The 20,000-nt window shown below is 33.5% G+C and overlaps 1 protein-coding gene across 1 annotated transcript in view; it reads right to left on the bottom strand.

The window, feature by feature from the left end:
* LOC103257427 (forkhead box protein P2) overlaps nt 1-20,000 on the bottom strand; it is a gene marked incomplete at its 5' end in the record, with an annotated part of 33,699 nt that overhangs the window by 8,772 nt on the left and 4,927 nt on the right. Inside the window, one exon of the mRNA XM_008055147.2 lies at nt 19,944-20,000. This exon is cut by the window's right edge and continues 107 nt beyond it. Within this exon, the coding sequence (XP_008053338.1) occupies nt 19,944-20,000 (57 nt within the window). The remainder of the gene's footprint in view (nt 1-19,943) is intronic.

The raw sequence follows: 20,000 nt of genomic DNA, 5'->3' as shown, positions 1-20,000 counted from the left end.
CAAAACTTTCAAGTTTAAGTGGTTGAATATTTCTAAATAGATATTGAGTAACTGTCAAGACACATACATAGCTATTTAGCACTGTTCTGGAGACTGCCTTCAAGTCAATTAGCATCATTTTGGGATTCCTATACTTTTAGCTAAAGATTTGACCTCTTATGTAGATGTGTGTTTCAAAATTCTTAGGGCTCTGACAAGGCTTAAGAGATTCCCCCTACTCTGACTGCTTCCTAATCTCCTTCTCCACTTCCATTGTCTCCTCAGCGAAAACACTACAATATCACATCAATCTGGTTCATTCGGGTTTACCATTCAGTGTCGGATTTTATTTAATAAAGAACCTGTGGAAAAGTCTCAAGTTCTTAATAAAGAGGAATAACAAATAGGATGTATTATTTAAAAACAAGCACATAGAAGCGGGGTGTCATGACACATGACTGCCATTCCAGCTACTCAGGAGGCTGAGGTGGGGTGGATCACTTGAGCACAGGAGTTGGAGGCCAGCCTGAGTGACACAGTGAGAGCCTGTCTCTCCATGAAGAAATCATTTTTTTTTTTTTTTGAGTTGGAGTTTCACTCCGTCGCCCAGACGGGAGTGCAGTGGCCGCTCCCGGCCTCCGCAGCCTCGACCCACTGGGCTCCGGCGATCCTTCCGCCTCAGCCTTCCGAGTAGCCGGAATCACAGGCATGCGCTACCACGCCCGGCTGATTTTTTTTGATTTATTGTAGAGATGAGGTCTCGCTGCCCAGGCGGGTCTCGAACCCGCGGGCTCAGGCAATCCACTCACCTCAGCCTCCCAAAGGCGCGGGAAGAAAACATTTTTAAAGGGATAACTACAAAGGTACAATCTATTGCATTCTCAGCAAATTTCAATATGCATTAACTTTATTTCATTGTGTCACTGCCCTGTACAAAAATACGTCTGAACTGACACGCAGGGGGTTGAAACAGGATGAAGCCAATACCCTTCAGCCATTCCCAGTAACCTGTGATTTGGCCTTGACCTATATATATGTAACAGTGTTTCTGAATTATAACTTCCATTCCAGACTCAAAGCATTGTTCTGCATTCCTACTCTAAGCCATTTTTCATGTTGACTCAGTCTGTGCTTCCCCCTTTAACTCTGTGTGCACACAGAATGTGGAATTCCCTCCTTCTTTTTTTTTTTGGTTTTTTTTTTTTTGTTTGAGTTGGAGTCTCACTCTGTTGCCCAGACTGGAGTGCAGCGGCCGCTCCCGGCCACCGCAGCCTCGACCTGCTGGGCTCCGGCAATCCTTCCACCTCAGCCTTCCAAGTAGCCGGAATTACAGGCATGCGCTACCACGCCCGGCTGATATTTTGATTTTATTGTAGAGATGAGGTCTTGCTGCCCAGGCGGGTCTCGAACCCGCGGGCTCAGGCAATCCACTCACCTCAGCCTCCCAAAGGCGCGGGATTACAGGCTGAGCCACTGAGCCTGGCTAGAATTCCCTCCTTCTGTGTTGTACCTATTCACACACTACCTGCCTACCATTTGAGGATCAACTCATATTGTGTCAACTCCCTGTAGATTATGTCTGATCTACCCAATTTGAATTGATCTCCTACTTTGAACATCCAAAGCATTTTTTGTGTGTGTGTCTATTATCCTGGTTCTCAAAACTACAGAATCTTAGAACTCTAAAACTATACTGAATATAAAGATATTCTTATTTAATGTACCCATTTTACAGACCAGAAAACAAGCAACTTTCCAAGTGTTGAATACAGGCACAGCCAGGACTAGAACACATGATGGCCTCTACAATGTTTCTCGGAACTTCTTTATTTCTGTCACTCCAAGTTGCCTTAGTCGCATGCACTGTCACTTAACTCTACTGGTAGCTGTATCTTTTCTTGCTAACTAGACTGTGAATCACAGACTAGGAGACCTTACATACAACAAGCACCCAGTAAATATGTGTTAATTGAATAAATCACGTGTCATTGTCAAGTCATTAAGTCATGTACCATTTCTAGATGAAAATATTTCTTTCTGGAATTAAGTATTCTTGGAATTCTTTCCATTTAAAATAAGCTAGTGAAAAAGGTATCAGAGGGGGAAAGATGTAAATACAATTTTTTCCTAGTGACTACAATTATTAGGCTATAAATCAAACCAAATTCAATGATTATTAATGCTCACTTTTTAAAAGAGCTAATTGCTACCAATACAGTGTCAGAGAAAGAAACAAAAAGTAGCAAGAGAAGTTTGAGCATCTCAGGGAATATAATTGCTTACAAGTTACAGTACCTTTGCCTACAGATTGGTAGAATCCTTTTCAATAAAAATAAAATTTCTATTATAATTATCTGTACTTATATTAGGCTTCTCATTTTTGGAACTCAAAGTGCTCCATGTTTTCACTTGTCATGTTATATGCCAATTCAAAAGAAATGGAACACAATGAAACCACATGCCTTTTGTGAGTTGCAGGATGAATAGGAAATTAGTCTCTTCTTGTGGCCATTAGCAATATCTTTCTCTTCTTGCCCCCATTACAGGATATGAGAGCCATTTAATTTATTTCTGAAAGGAAAAAGTAGGTATCTCTGTAATGTTCATTTTTTCCAAATTCTTCAAGGTGCCATGTGTTACACCACCAAAGAATAATTAGGTTTTCTTACAGGAAAAATGCTTCCCTCCACCATAGAAACATCCCTGATGATTCAAATGAAATAAAAGAATCCCCTTAAAGGACTCCCGCTTTCTTCCATGCTCACCAATTCTTCATTACAATCTTCCTCTCTCAGGTGGAATTATCTAAAGGTTTTTAATTATAAGAGTAAAATTTAGCACAATAAATTTAATGTATTTAGTATTTTGATTAACTTATAAGGGTGGTGTAAAATCATATGACATAGTTTAGGCACCTCATTTATAATCTTTAGTCACGCAGCAGTGATTAAGTGGTTAAGAATATAGTGTTTAAGAATATAGTGGGCTATGAGTATAAAATGCTTAGGTTCGAAGCCTGGCTCCTTTACTTCCTAGCTACGTAATCTTGGGGAAGCTACTTAACCTCTCATACCTCTGTTTCTTTATCCATAAATCAGGGACCAAAAAGTGACTACCTTATACAGTTGTTATGAGGGTTATTTTGTATATATGTAAAACACTTGCAACAGTGCCTGAGTCCTAAGTGATCAATAAATGTCAGACAGATACAATTACAATCTTGTATTGTTTTTAGGAAGAAGGTATGGAGAATTATATGAACTAATTTTTAAACATTGTATGAGTTTAATTAGCTCTAAAAATATTTTAGTCCCTCTCCCCAAAGTGTAATTTTTTTATTACTTTTTCAGAAAAGCCATAAAACAAAGAAATACGAGCCTAACATATCAGATGCCAGACATGAATGTTATTAATGACTAGCTACATTCCCTTAAAAGTATATTTTAAAAATGAAATAAAAGAAACAAAATGACACAACATATTGCTATAATTATTTCAAAGAATTATTTACCAACACATTCTGGGTCATTAAAATACTAAGCAAAAAGCACACATTTTGTTTCAGATCATTTTTTAATCAACAGAGGAAAGTAAATTTCAAAGTGGAAGGGCCATCATTGAAAAGCTCTGTACACAGAGATCCTACATTTATTCTTTTCAGTTTTCCATCACAGGTCTCATCATTAGCTTGCCATTAAAATCGGTAACATACATGCATTGGTCCAGGTCTCACTCGCTATGTATATTGGGGTTTATGAAGTTCTTATAATATAAACACAGCAAGAGAAATCTTAAACAGAGTAACCTAAAATGACAGTGAACATTTTAAGAGATCTAGAAATATATATATATAATATATAATATAATATATATATATATATATATATATACACACACACACAAACACACCTCTTAGGAAAAAATACATAAACTTAGATACATGTGTATGTATGTATATACATACATATCTTAGAAAATATTATATATATTAGAAAATATTTTTTATGACCAAATTCCTTTATGTTGTGGATTGAGTCACATCCCTGTATCTACAATGATATAAAGAGCATTAACCTAACTTTGACAGGAAGAGCCAATAACATTTTACCATTATGTCCTATTTCCAAATGTTAGTTTAACAAAAATGTATTATCTTCTATATATAAGGCACTGTGAAGCTTTTGCTATCTACCAAAGAACTTGTAGTCTAGTATATACACAAGATTGCCAGTAAGTTTTCTAAGAGAAGTAGCAATTAAGTGATACAGAAGGAGTTAACAGCTGGGAAAATCGTATGCCTCTAAGAATAATTCCAGTGCTTTAAAAGCATTAAGACACATATGTATTCTTAATGGAATTCATTAAAGACAGTAAAGTAAGAGCAAATTCATACGGACATAGAGAGAAATTCTGGACGATCCTAGTAATAAAACCCCTTCTGTATTTTGAGGATCTATTCTAGATGGTTCAGACAGGCATTGTGCCATTTTCCCCCAACTGATTTGAAATTTATGCACTACTTTCTTCAGCTTCAAATTTGAGACGTTTTACAGATTAAACTTAAGTTATTGCTAGGTCCTTAATAAAAAAAAAAAAGTAGGTACTACTTCAAACAAACAGAATTACTGGTTTCCAGGAGTAAAATAGATAACATATGAAACATCAAGGACTCAGTTTTGCAAAGCGTAGGAACAAAACAAACAAACAGATGAAGTTACACTTTTACTGTCTAATTTATGAGATTTTAAATAAAGAATAAGAAATAGACTTAATTTTTAACATACCTTATGACAGGAGTGTAAGGAGTCTGAATTAAACAGTTTCCCCAGTCATTCTTTTATTTATTGGGCACCTAATATGCCAGGCACCTGTATTATTGGAGACTTAGGAGTATAAACCTTTGGCATAAAAGGGCACAGATAGAAGGTAAATATGTTTACCTCAGAAATCACTTTAGTAGTTCTTCTAAACCTGATAAAATGTCACACTCCTGTGAGTGAAGTAACTTCAACTTTGATTTTGAAGCAAATTATCTATTCAGCAGATAATGGATATTCCTGTAAACTAGAATCCAGGAATTCATTTCAAATCCTGTAAAAATTGTTCTGTCTATGAAATAGAACTTCTAATTCAACTATTTATTTTTAGTTTACTATCTCCTATTGACTACAGAAAAGCATATTTATGTTTCTTACTTAAAAAAGGCATACCCATGTCCTAATTTAAAATAATTTACACTTGGGAGAATGAATGAAGATATCTGGAACTTCTTTAGATAACTGGAAGAAAAGTGTTTAGTAATGGACAGATGAAAATCTGTTATTATTCCCTGACAGAGGTGCAGAGGTCAGTAACTCAAATCAAAGTTATCTGTAGAAGGATAAAAGTTATTTCTTCTTAGAAGTGGGAAAATATTCTGTCAACAGACATTGTTGCAAACCACTGGACCAGGGACTGCTATGGACAATGGTTTCTATTCTTGGAAAGTTTCAGCTAAAAGAGGAAGGGAGACATGCACACAAGTAACTTTGATACAAGGTAGAATGTGATTGATGCCATAGTAGATAAAGCGTTAAAAAAGGGGAGATACATTCTGACAATGCAATCACCGAATGTTCTATGAAGGAGAGTGGTGTCGCTCTAGGTAGGCTTTGAAATATGTGAAAAATTTCATTATACAGAGATGAGAGAGAGAACATTCTGATGGAACTGGGAACAATGGAGACTCTTAGACATGTTATATGAACTCTGGGAGTGCACAGAACCCATGGGGCAGGAGCACTGTTTTTTTGTTTTTTGCTTTTTTACGATATGTTAGAAAAGAGAACAAGGTCAGATAGTGAAGGGCCTTGAGTTGCATTTTATGACATTCAAATTTAATCTCTGCTGGTTTAAGAGCTATTGGTGGTTTTTGAGTGGGAAAATGAAAAGGTAGAAGAGTTTTAGGAAGATTAATTTGCAAAGTGAAGGCTTAGTGTGAGGCACTGGAGGTAGGGTTACTAGTTAGGAGCTTACTAAAACAGCGTAATAAGATAATGAAAGTCAGACTAAAGTGGTAGGATAAGAAGTGGTGGAGAGAGGTGAAGAATGTAGGCTATCAGTTATGGAGTAAAATGTTTTGTATTAATTACTCTTAAATATATATATACATATAAAGTATTTCCGTTTTAAACTCTACCAAGGCAATAGAAGAGCCTACATCTGTCAAAAATCCTAAAAGTTAATACAGATCTGAAGTTTTCATGACTCAATTTTAATTATTTTGTTATTTTTTAGAAACAGGGTCTCACTCTGTCACCCCGGCTGGAGTACAGTGGCTTGATCACTGTAACTTCAAACTCCTAGACTCAAGGGATCCTCCTGCCTTAGCCTCCTATGTAGTTGGGACTGCAGGTGTGAGCCACTGTACCCAGTTAATTTATTTTTATTTTTAATTTATTTTGTGGAGAAGGGGATCTCACTACGTTGTGCAGGCTGGTCTTGAACTCCTAGCTTCAAGTGATCCTCCCAATTTGACGCCCAAAGCATTTGGGATTACAGTTGTAAGCCACTGTGTCCAGCCTCTCAAGCAATTTTGATGAATCATTATATTGTTGTTTTAACTGCTGAAGGAGCAGGTGAAAGTGAGGATGAAATGATATCGAAAATTAATTTCACTATCACCCTTTTTGTGATTAAGATACTATTAGCAGCACTACTCACAATAATATCGATATTTGGCCTTTGGAAATTTTGCTTATTTTTAATTTTTCACTTGTTTCTTATGTAATTTTAAAGAAAAATATATTTTACAACTGAACATTGAGGGAAAGGGCATATAACATGTTACTACTTGTTCAAGCAAAAAACAAAACAAAACAAAAAACAAAACAAAACAAAAACTGTATATAATCTATTTCCAGAGAGGAGTAATACAAAAGAGAAGAGGTAAGACTTTTTAAAAGTAGGCAACATATATCCCTGAGGGTCTTGCTACATCTCCAAATAATTGGTGAATTTTTAAAAATGTCCTTACCATATCATCACCTTGGAGATCATCAAACTCAAGACACAGCACCCAAACACTTCTCTGATCCCATCCTGCAAGAGTGTTTGGGTGCTGTGCCCATGCTTTAGCCATCTTTGCTCATAACCTCATGTCCTTTATGCCTGTCCTGTCTTTCCTCATCTCTGTCTAATACTAGGTTGAAACACTAAAGATTGCTATTTTTGTAGGCAAAAAAAGTCAAATATAATACTTTCATAAAGCTCAACCTAGCAATAGACTTCATGTTAAGCCTAACTCAAAGCTACATCCTTCATGAAGTCTTTTCTGATTCCCTGTGTGCACGTGCATGCTTACATCTTTGACCTCACAATTTGTTTCCAACTCTCTTCATCCCTTCACTTGGTTTCTATCATTATCTATGTACTTATTCCTCGAGCAGAGTTTTACCTCTCTGGGTATAGATCATTTGCCACAGTTTCTAGCAGAGTGTGTTGCACATAATAGTTGTTCAATATATGTTTATTCAATGTAAATGAATGAAACTTATCTGGATCATTCAAACTGGCAAGACTTTACTTGAAGGAACCGTTAATTTTTGTACTCTAATCTCTCAGTGTTAGTCACTCTTAGTGATGGTATATTCCAAAAGTGCAAACAGAGGACTAACTACATTGATACACTGATTAGTTGCCTAAAGATATGTTGCTTCTTTTGTTGTGAAATTTATAAGTACCTAAGGCAGAAATGAAAGGTAGAAGAGATGTTAAAGTTTGTCTACACCCGAAAGCAAACAGTCCAAGTATAATAAGAAAGTTTATCATTTTAGATTGTGGTCACACACTATATTCCCCAAGGGAATGTAAATTGTATTCATTTTCTCCTTATTCAAGACTAAGTAAAAGGTCTGGTAAACTGTTCCTGCTTTTCTTTAGAATATAAAATAGTACCATGAATACAGTTCTCTTAAACTGAGATGTTCAGAATCTATTTGTCAATACACATTAAATAGTAGAATCACAACATTTTTTTTTCATGTTTACTTATTTAGATATTACCAATGGTAACAATTAAGATATTTATATGCTGTCATCATTTATGAGAGACTCAGTGGCATAGTGTAAATTTGATCAGGGCTTTTTAGAAATGTAGTGTTTATTAATGCCATGAAACTAACAATAAACATTTTAAATCTTAAATTTTATGATAGTTGCTAACAAATGCTGTGGAGAAAACTTATAAGGCATGGCTCATATCTACAATATGGGCAACTTCAAACAAAGTAAAGTTAATTTTATCCAACATTTATAAATCAAGACTAAATGTTAGTATACATTAAAATTGTTTTCATGTGGTTTGCTTATTACAGACAGTTCCCTAACACCTTTTCTTCTTATAATCCTGGTTATTTGAGAAAAATTTTAATACATTTAATATAGTGTCCCTATTAAGAGCAATAAATATGTTTTTAATATAAAAGATACATCTTTAAAAAATTCTATAAAGATGTTTTTAAGGACAGGCGTGATGGCTCTCGCCTGTAATACCAGCATTTGGGAAGCCAAGATGAGATTACTTGAGCCCAGGAGTTCAAGATCAACCTAGACAACATAGCAAGACCTTGTCCCTACAATTTTTTAAAAATTAGCTGGGCCAGTGACACACACCTGTAGTCCCAGCTACTTGGGAGGTTGAGGCAGAGGATTGCCTGAGCTCAGGAGGTTGAGGTTGCAGTTAACCGTGATCATGCCACTGTATGCCAGCCTGTCCAGCCTGGGTGACAGAATGAGAACTCTGACAAAAAAATAAATAAAAAATAAAATAAAATAAAATAAGCTTTTCTCCTGCCCTAGCACTTACTTCCATTAGTGATTGTGAATCACTACCATTCAAAATGTTACTTCCCAGATAATACTCAAAAAGCTATCCTCAGAAACAGTTAGGGCTCTGATACTTCAATTTTACTATGTTAAGTGATTTTATTTGATCCAACACAGTAATCTTTATCTAGTCAAGTGAAATTATATACAGTACTCTGATAAACACATTGAATGTATTGAAATAGAAATAGTTCTTAAATCATGCATCTATATCCCCCTCAATATAGATTTGTTCAAGCCCTTGCTTTTAAAGTATGTTAAGCCTTGTTTCTATTAATTTAGTTTGAATGTCTTTAACTTACAAGAAATGCATTAATTCACTTCAATGGTAAATGTTTTTAATCATACACATTCTTCTTTGCTTTTTATTTACTGTTATTGCCTAATTGTTAATAATACAATTTAAAAATATCAATATAGACTGAATATTGCTATAGTCATATGCTCTCCATTGATACTCATAGATTTCGACTGTTTCACAAAACAGCATCAAAATTTTTCAGATATGAGAAAATGCTGGGACAAGATGAGATTTTCTTTTGGCCATCTACAATTTTTATTTAGTACTTGCGCAGGATGCTAAATGTGTGATAATAACAAACAGTATCTAAGCATTTAAAATAATCAACGTATATGATTAGCACTTTATCAATTTAATCTGTATTTGAATAAATTTTCATTCACATTGTTTCGTTTGCCAACGGAAAAATCGTCATACATAAGATATAAATATTTTTTTCAGATATAAAAAGAGTTCCACAATGTAAGCTCAGGATCCTTTAAGACAGACTTAGTATCATGAGGTTAAATTTTTGTTTTGGTTTTTTACTTTTGAGTAGCTAACTTCTACTGACTAATTAGTAATCGTGTCAAACAGAAAATAGCAACAAAAAAATGTCATTTTTTGAAAAGTCAAAATTTCACAGGAAAACTGGTAAAAAAAACTGATGCTCATTTAGAAATCACATAAAAATGGAGCTTGTGGAAGTTCAATTTTAGTCATTTCCTTCAAGTATATATAAAAGGAAATGATATAATTATATTTGGGACTTGATGGTAGATTTATAAAAATTGCAGTTTAGTTAGCTCCATTTGTATAAAGGCTGGATGAAATAAGAAATAATTCATGTTTCTTAAACTTACATAACTTTTAGAGTAATATTTCATTTTCTTATGTTGGAAGTATTTTAGTTTATTTAACATATCACAGAAATAAGCTAATAATATCAGTGACACTAAAATTTTAAATAGAAAATTTTACTTTTAAAAGAAATCATTTTGTTAGTACTTTTTAAAATGAGAGGTGACTTTAAATAATGTAAGTAATTAAATAAAGCTGGTTTTTCAGCCATAAAGAAATTATTTATTTCTTTCGATTTAAGATTTTATTCTTTTGAAAAGATAAATCAGATTTTCCCACAAAAACTTAGGTTTGTGTTCTAAATTTAAACCTATTTTAGAAAAATATTTAATTATCTTATTTTTGCAAGTGAATAAGAAGGACACTAAATTAAAAACTGCTAGAAATGAAAAACTAGTTTTTATTTTATCAGCTAAGAAGTAGTAAAAAAAAATTTTTACTTGTATAGTTTAACTTTTCCCCCTAGTTACTTACCTTTCAAGATTTGCTCGTTGGAGATTAAAATAACATGTGATGCAAAAATTATAGTGTGAAATAAATTGATCTTCGTTTTGATTTGAATGAGTTTGTATATGGCAGCTGTCACCAAGACAGTGCTCAGAGTTAGCACTTCAGTTCTACAGAAATAATACTCCTTCTTATCCCTCAATGAAAAGGAAAATATTCCTTCTTACAGACGTGTGCAACTATGAAAAGGGGCTTCAAAAATTGAGTGAACAAACGATTCCTCATTCCATACATGCCTTTTAAAATTTGCTTTATCCAGGATTTGAGAAGAAAACACCCTAATAAATTCCCCACACCTTTTCGCTGGTTGATGATAAACAGAAAAATAAATTTTAATATTCATTTTAAAGCCAAGATACAACTTTAATCCTAATATATTTAATAACTCTTATCCTCTCTTATTTTATTTTTAAAAATACAGCCATTTAGCATTTCATTGCAAAGGAATATTATTTTCAGATAATTGTAATAAATGTTTTCCTTCTAAGACATAGTTCCATTCTTAATGACCGTGTATAAGTATATCTTACATCTCAATGGATCTGACCCCAAGGGAGAGTACTAAAATTCCATTTAAGGTCAGTATCAGTTCAAAGAGATATAACCAAAAGGTGAGTAAAGGTCAATGAAACAATTTTAAAAACTGCATACATATATATGTATATCAAAATTTTTCTATGTCTTTCTGCCCTATCCTCAACATTATTTTGAAACTTATTTAAATTTATGCAACATTGTTAATAAACTGGATTTTTACATGATTTAGAGTTTCATTCTTTAATGATTTTGGTTTTGCTGCAGTGCTAATTAAAAACAACAACAACACAATTATACAGGATTTACCACTCTATTTGAATTGATAAAAGTGATAGATGTGACCAAAACAATTGTAATAAAATTAAAATAGAGATGTAATAACTTTGATCATTGATGAGCACAGATGCATTGTTCCCAATCTCAGAAACAAATTGGTTGCCCATTGAGATACAATTGGTACCGTTTCATTTTGTGTCTCATAAATGAAAATACTTTCAATAAACATTCAGCTATGAATATAAAGGCCCTTATATTTCTAATCTGTTATTCAGAGAAATAAAGAAAATTCTAAATCACATCCTGACACTCGGCCATTATGTCAGTCTAGCTGCTACTCCAAATCTCCTTGGAACTATTAATCCAACTATGAGTTGTGTTTTTGCCTTATTTTTCGGACCACATCTCAATCAGAAATTGGAGAGGTAATATGAGTATACAGGGTGCATGCTCCAGTGTATCTCCAATTCCATTTGTTAACTTGGATTCTGGCTCCTTGAAGGTCTTGATCTCAAATTCTGTAGTTGGGCCCTACTACTGTGGCTAGCCCTCTCGGATGTGGCTCATCTATTTTCCTGAACTGTTAGTTATTTCCCATTATCAAACTGCCCTGATAGAATATTACTCATCCACTGCTGGCTCTTGGTAAAGCATTCTCTTAGGATATCTTTATAAAGACTGCTTTCTACATTACACATGGGTCATGCCACTAGGTCTACCTAATTTTGAAGACTGGCTGCTCTGCTGACATTATTCCTTTGCTCAGACTAAGCAATAGGACTGACTCAAACTCCAGTGTTCTCCTTAGTGATACTCTGCCAGTTCTAAACATGAGACTGGAATAAGGAATAAAAACAGCATGTATCTTCATTCTAAGTCTACTGTATTATGTCCTTCTCTGACTTGCTAATTAACAAAGGGGACCTTAGATTTAATGTTACTAATATAAATTTTTCCATAGTAAGACAACACCATGTGACCAATTATTACTTGTCTTCTTGGCTTTTTAGTGTTTTGCTGATGTCCCTCTATTTCATCTTCAAAATGTACATAGTGTTGAGCAAACTAAAGAATGTTTCCAGTAGTTATCTTAAACTATTTGATGATCTGTTGCTTACATAAGTCATATACATTACTCAATGCTATCCTAATGATAGGAGCTGCTTCTGGAGTGTACTAGTCTTGTGTTTTAAACTGTGTTTATTGGTGCTGAAATATTTAAGTGTATGTTACTCATGTGAATAGTAAATTTTAAATTCTGCCACAGTAGTCAAAATGCACCTAATTTTAACATACATTAAGACATAATTTCTTATCATGTAAATTACTTTCACATAAAGTAATATTCTGAAATAATAGTTGACTTTGTATAGGTATCTTTACTCATAAAATGCCTATAGCTACCAAATATATATGCACTCCCTAAGACCTGTGTCAAAAACTGAAATTAAAATACAAAAGGGATGGTAGAAGTAGGAAAAAAATTAATGCTGTAGCAACAGTCACTCTAACAATTCAGTCAATGACTTTTCGACCCTCAGAGAAAGGAACTTTCTAAGGCTCAACTAGTGTTGGTGCAAATGAAGATATGTCTTCTAACAAAGTATCTTTAGATATAAAACAGAAGCAGTAAGCTACAATACCGTCAGCTAAAAGTTTTCTGACACACTTTGCCTAAATTGTGGGAATTCACACCACGAATGTCAGCTATCATCTGTAAAGTTCTATAAAAATCCTTCAAAACCCTATAGGAACCCACAAATTTCCACAATTGGCACGGTGGGAATATAACACTTTTTAGCTGAAGGCACTGTATCTCTGGAAGGATCTTTTTATTAAGAGGAACTGGAATGAGTTGTAAGTGCCACATATGGGGACTGGAATAATGTAAAAAAGAACAGCAGTTACTGATCCGTACTTGTAGCACTTGCAAAAAAAAGATGAGATGATAAAGAGCTGGCATAATCATAAGTTCTGTACAATCACTTTGGAAGCGATCTCAAAGCTAACTAGCAAAGTTAATGAAAAAGTTTAGAGATTAAATAAAAAAGGAATTAAAGCAGAACAAAAATTACAAGAGGCCCAGAAACGTTAGGAGAAAAGAATTAAAGGTGACTGGAAAATTGTTAATTAGAAAATCTGTGAAAACATATGTGAAGCAAAAAAAAAAATGCTTTTATGTTTAGAGCTTCATAATGCAACATAATGATCCAAAACATCAGCAAAAATAGAGGATTAACAGGAATGAAAACAATGAGAGAGAGCATTCCACTTGCTCAAGTTGTCAGTCACTTTCAACTGCTTTCCTCTGAAATACAGAGCCACTCCAATTTCAAATGCTTTTGTCCACAGAGAGATCTAAGATCTGCAGGGATTTTATACAAAATGTCACCAACCAAAGGTGTAGGATCTGCAAATTCTACATGTTCCTACAAATAGTAATTTAAATTTTAAGGCAGCCAGAGAGAATAGGAGAAAGAAGGGTAAGATTATATACCCAAATATTTTCATTATGTTTTATGACAATTCACAGCTTAGATTTTCAATATTGTTTAACAAAGTAAGGGTGTGGAAACTGCTTTTGGCTATTTGTGGGGCAAAATATTAACATGAGAGACTGAAGTGTAATATTAGAATGATTTAACAACTAAAGATCTCAAGAAGCAGAAGAATTTGTAAAGATGACTAGGACATTTGGTGTATAAAAAGTTCTGGGCCACTTAGGATGAGTGTTCTACATGTTGATCAAAGAAATTAACATGATCTCTATTGCAATTCTGAAATAACACTACACTACTCCTTTTACAGGATACTTTAATCTTTTATTTTCACACCCCGAAGTTCTGACTTCTAAGGACACAAGAAATTTATTTTCTTCTATAAAACATATTAACATTCTATATAAAAGATTATCCATGTTCAGACTTTAAATATGTGCTTTAATAAGAGGGAGAAAATAATAATCACCAGCAACTTTTATGGAATATTTAGCAAGCAGAACTTTGAAATAACATGGGGGTTAAGAGGATTCAGAATGACATGTAAGAAATGATCTCAAAACTCAACAGTAGGAGACTCTAATAATCAGAAAAGGGGAATGACATGACAATGGAAGGCTTTGTGTATAAAGCCCTCCATACAAAACCAGCTCAGAAGAACATTTATTTTGATCTCTGGAAACAAAACTTGAAAATATAAAAATGGGAATTTTGTTTAACATTTTATAAGTGGGGTGGGAGGCAAATCTGAGCCAACTTACTGAAAATGAGGAGAGACAATTACTTAACAAAAAAAGCAACTGAATTGAACTAAACATTGTGGGCACATCATTAAATTCTCCTTTTGGCCTCAGGTTGGAAAGGAGATAGGAAGTGGAGTCTATCAGTATGAATTCACCTTCCAGGTCTAGTCCAAACGTTTTCTTCTGTTTTCATTCATTTAAGTCTAACATGTGAGAGAAGCAAGTAAGTTTAAATTATTTCTGCTTAAACACAGTATTAATTCAAACTTTCAAAATAGTTTTTTTAAAAGAAGTAAATGTGTTTATAAAATAAGAAACTACAGTAATTTTTATCCCAATGCTATAGAGCTCTGAAAAGCCAGGTGATAAGGGAATATTGGAATTGAAGCGCATAAGGGAAGAATAGTATAAACTGTAATGATACTCAAGTCAGACACTTAAACAAAGTATCCTTTACGTTTGTTCATACCATGGATGATTCTGGGACTCCTTGAACAGTAATAGAAAAAATAACATATTTTAAAGCCATGTACTTACTTTCAATGAACAAATAGTTGATTGAAAAGAGTCAAACAAGTTTCAAAAAAAAAATATTATATATAATCCATACAATTCTACCTGGTTTTAACCTTTCCTATTTTTTGCTAAAATCCCCTTGAACATTCATCTGATTTGTACTGCATAATTTCTAATAATTTTTTTCAATTTGTTTTCAACAAAGTAAATATAATTTAACGAGGTCGGAAAGGATAATCATGTGTGAGGTGATGGGGTCTGCCACCTTCTATTCACATAAACCTGAATGGCTATAAAATACATATTAATTCATTAAAGTTAAAATTAAAACTTAAAAAGTGTTCTCTACTGATATTTAGATAAATCTCTTAGCTCCTTCACAAAGATGAACAGCTTATTAGTTGTTCATTCTTCCTAAAATCTTTTTGGTCTCCCTTCTTCAGGGTTCCAGAAGAATCATGGATTTCACTTGTGTAGGTAGTACTTTGTGAAGTCAGACCACTTCTAATGAACTGTCATCTCCAATTTGATTCTTCATAATCAGTATCTAACTTTTCTTGAATGCTTACTTGATGTAGTAGAATGTGTCAGGGGTTTCATATACTAGAATGTGTCTAAAACTTAGTCTCCATCCTTCAGAGGGTGTTGCTAATAAGCTAGGGATGTCTGCAAAATGAACATGTCTGTATGCATGAGCACACATCTACACATGTGTGTGCCCACACACTTACACATACACACAAAGTTCTGGTTCCCAATAATGGTACAAACAGTCTGTTTTTTAGAAAAGTGTGGAGGAGCATGCAGGTTCTGACAGCAGAATTACTTGGGAAAGCCTCCTAGAAAGATAATACTAGTCTGGTAAGAAAAGGTAGAAATTTAGGCAGGGAAAGCAGAGGAGAAGCATAAAAAAGAAAGGACAAAGAGGCAGACAGCTTGAGGTCAAATAAATGCCTTAGTTTGGCAAAAGTTTTCATTCAGGGGCACCGTGAAAGTAAAAATTGGAGTGGAAGGAAAAGGTTACAATATGGACTGTGAATTATGAATGATAATTGGGCATCTCTTCTTCTCCACAATTAAAAAGAAGCCCTAGACCATATCTTTAACATCTTCTCACCAACCTCAGGTATATATACGTATTTTACTTTGAAGAATTGTATGATCATGGAGTTGAATAAAAGACTAAACCCAAAATATTCAGTGTTTTTCCTTGACTCTAACAATATTTAGGGTACTCGATTCTGCAAGGAAAATGTTGAATTCTTTACGTTCTCTCTTGAGCCTTTCTTCTTGTGTCCTCTATTTGTCGTTGTGGGATTTTTAAGTAGACATGATGCTCCCTAATTTTTCTCTTTGTCCCCAGCATTCTATCAGTCACCCTGTTCTTGTATTTCTTTTCACAGCACTTCATGTATGACTTCTTTACTCTCCACTTCCAGACTTGTGCTTATGTCAGACACTACATATAGTAAGAATTAACATTCTTCCAGTCTCTCCCAATTCAACTCTACATAAGTTTCACTAAGTCACAGTTCATTCAGAACATTTCCAGATTACTCTTCCTAAAGCAAAGCTCGGATTGTGTCAAACTCAATCTCACAATACTAACCAGCTCCATACCTGCTAAAACAAACACCATAGCTTGATATTGAAGTCACTCAACAGTCTGGTCCCACTTCATATATAATATATGAATATATAATATATGAAAATATAATATAAATTATATTTTCCTTTATATATTCTAAATTCCGGTCAAAGCTATTATTAAAAATGAATACTTAGTGTTTTTAAGGCATTTATCTTTAGTTCCTGATTTTTGGTTGGTATTGTTCTATTTGAATTGCTCATTGCCTACAACTTATAATGCTCTCTTATCTCAGGAATTCTTTGTCCCACTGACTCTAAGTAGTGCACTACCTACAAAAAGGAAGAAAATAAGAGGAATTGTCAAGAAAACTAACTTCTAACTTATGGAGTCCCTAAAACAATGTATTAAAATGGAAAATACAAAAAATATTTTTATATTCTATAGTCTCATTTAGGGTAACAACGTGGCTTTGCAATAGGTAACATAAATTAGTGTGTATTTATACAGCACCATAAGAGACACAGGGAACAATTATTATGTTGCAGGGGCACTCTTTTCATTTGCAAGAATCTTATGAGGTAGGTAGTATTATTACGTACCTCATTTTCAACTGAGAAAACTGAGGAAAGAAATGTTAAGGAAATTGCCCAACCCCACTTGGCTATCAAGTGCTGAATCTGGATTTGCAACCCTGAAAATCTGGCATCTGAACCTGAATACTAACACCCTTAGGCCCTACTCCCCTTCTTTACCACATTCAAAATAAGTACCATGACTTCATTTCGGAATACATAAATGTACTATTTCAGTGTCTTATAAAATCCTTTCACTTTCGTTTCATTTCCAAAGTACTTTGAAATGCATTCAGTTATATGCAACCAAATTTTGATGGAGGGAATTAGATCAATGTTTTTTCCTTTGCCTCAAAAAACACACAAAATGGCTTAAAATTTTAAAGTACAAGCATCTTAAAACTTTACAAAGGTGAAGACAGAGAATACTGAAGTGATGATATTCCATCAATATTTGACATCTAATATACAAAAAATTAATGACAGTAGCAGAAACAGATTTAAGAATGAATGTTGACTCAATATTTTACAAGGTAATTAAAATTTTGATTATAATTTATATAATTTAGAAAAAGTCAAAATTTGGGTTCCTTCTAATTTATTTTTTTCAGAAATCTATTTCCAAGAAGCTGAGGAGAGTTTTCCTTTCATCTATGGAAAGTAAACACAAGTATTTTCACATGAACTATTTTATATAAGCATAAAATATATCATATACTATGAACACTTTAACTGTATATAATAGCAGCAGCATATCAGACATTAAAGATACAATGTTTAGATATTGCTTTACATATAGTATTATTTCTCTGAGATATTTCAGAATTAAACTTTAATTAAATTAATAATAACTGAAAAATCTGAAATAGCAATTGTCAAATGAAAAATACTACTAACTTAACAATGCCACAATTTAATCAATAATCAATGCCTGATTATTATTTCAAGTGCTAAATATAATGTTTAATAAACTGTTTTATTAAATCATTAATTTTTTTATTTTAATATTCACAGCATTGGACAATAACATTCAAGAAATACTTATTTACACATCCTGTATAAATGGTTTGTAACAACCACTATACACTGCATATGAGTGCAGGGAGTTGCATCAACAGCTTAAACACTTTTATTATGAACATCTTTTACTTCTCTGAAATAGGTCTCTTTTTAAAGGGGGAAAACAGGATCTAACTCTTGTTTGCTCTTTAAAGTTTTATTGTTTTAGCATCTTATTCAGGAAGTGAGCATTAGCATACTCAGGAGAACCTCTGAAAGTAAAAGGCCTCAAGCTACCCACAGAATGGCTGAAGGATAAAGCAGGATATGAAAACTTCTGTCTGACTGCTCACTTTCCTCATTTTAGAGTACTGCTACTCTCAAGAGCATATATTCATGTTCTTTCTACTTCCAGTTTTATTACTTCTTTTGTATTATTTAATACATCTAAAGACACTTCCAAAAGACACATTTTTCCATTTTGAAGAAGTAATGGTTTGGAACCTGATAAAACACATTAATGTTCACAGTGTGTTTTTTGCAGGTGATAGAGCAAAAGTGCTATAAAGTGATTAAAGCACAGGATGTTGAAGATGTTCATACATCAAGCAAAATAAAACGCTTAAAAAGTAAACACAAATAATATATTGTGAAAATTCAAGTAAAATCAGGCACATAAAAAAGCACATTTATCTTTTGAAGCTTTGACTACTATTTAATGGAAAAATAGAGGAAGAAGATATATAAATGACGGAAAGTACCAATGTTACTTAAATAACTTGCAATTAGAAGTATACGATGTTTAATTCTAGGAAGTATGACCTTGAATAACAACTCAACCTAACAACTGAATGGTGTACACATTTCAGTATTCAGACTGTCATTTTTTTTCCCTCTGAATTCTAAGTTCTACCAAGGTCAACACTATTTAGTAAACAAGAAACTGATATGCTTGACACTACTGAATAAGGCCAGGCCTTTTTTAAAGTGTCATACACATTTCTGAAATCTACAAAACATCAATTTTTAATACGTCTACTCTCTCAGCTCCATTAAAAAAGATGGTAGGGGAAAGATTTTAGAGTAATTAATGATATAGTTAGCTGCTAAATATTAATAGGAATCGTAGTCTTGCATAAAATATAACATATAAACCTTGCCAATACAGACGCACCAGTAATTAAAGTTGAATATGTAATTACACTGATTTATAAGACAGGCAAAAAGTTACACTTTACTAGCTTCTATGTAAACTGTGGGTAACAGTTAAACTTTGCATTTTACGGTTTATAAAAATGGGCACTATCTTGACTACAGTTCATAAATGGTTTAGAGACCTGTAATAGTAGTAAAAATTATGACAACTTATTCCATCATGAATATTCTTATTGCACCATACAAACCAAACTGTGATAATGACCCAGAAGATACAGATTCATCTTAGACCCTGTTTAACGCCCAAGAGAATGTTAGTAGTACTCAGCATTTGTAGGGGACTGCTAGAACAATAATTATAGGGTACTTGAGAGAATCTAAAAGATGTATTAAAACTGATTTTGATACACTTTTTCATATTATGAATATGGTACAATTTAACTCCACTTAAACTTGTATTTTTAACATATACAAAATTAAAAACTGCAGAAAAACACGACATTTTAGAGGCATATGAATACAGTTTTTTTTTTTTCTGTTAGGGAGTCTATTAACAACACTTACATGTGTGGCTGAGGTGAGCAGCCCGGACTGCTGTTCCCATTGCTGTCGATGTGATCC

The sequence above is a fragment of the Carlito syrichta genome, unplaced genomic scaffold (genome assembly GCF_000164805.1).
Source record: "Carlito syrichta isolate Samal-C Ts95f unplaced genomic scaffold, Tarsius_syrichta-2.0.1 Scaffold301704, whole genome shotgun sequence".
Classification (NCBI taxonomy): Eukaryota; Metazoa; Chordata; class Mammalia; order Primates; family Tarsiidae; genus Carlito; species Carlito syrichta.
The sequence above is the reverse complement of the archived record's forward strand: the minus strand, read 5'-3'. Positions and strand labels throughout refer to the sequence as shown.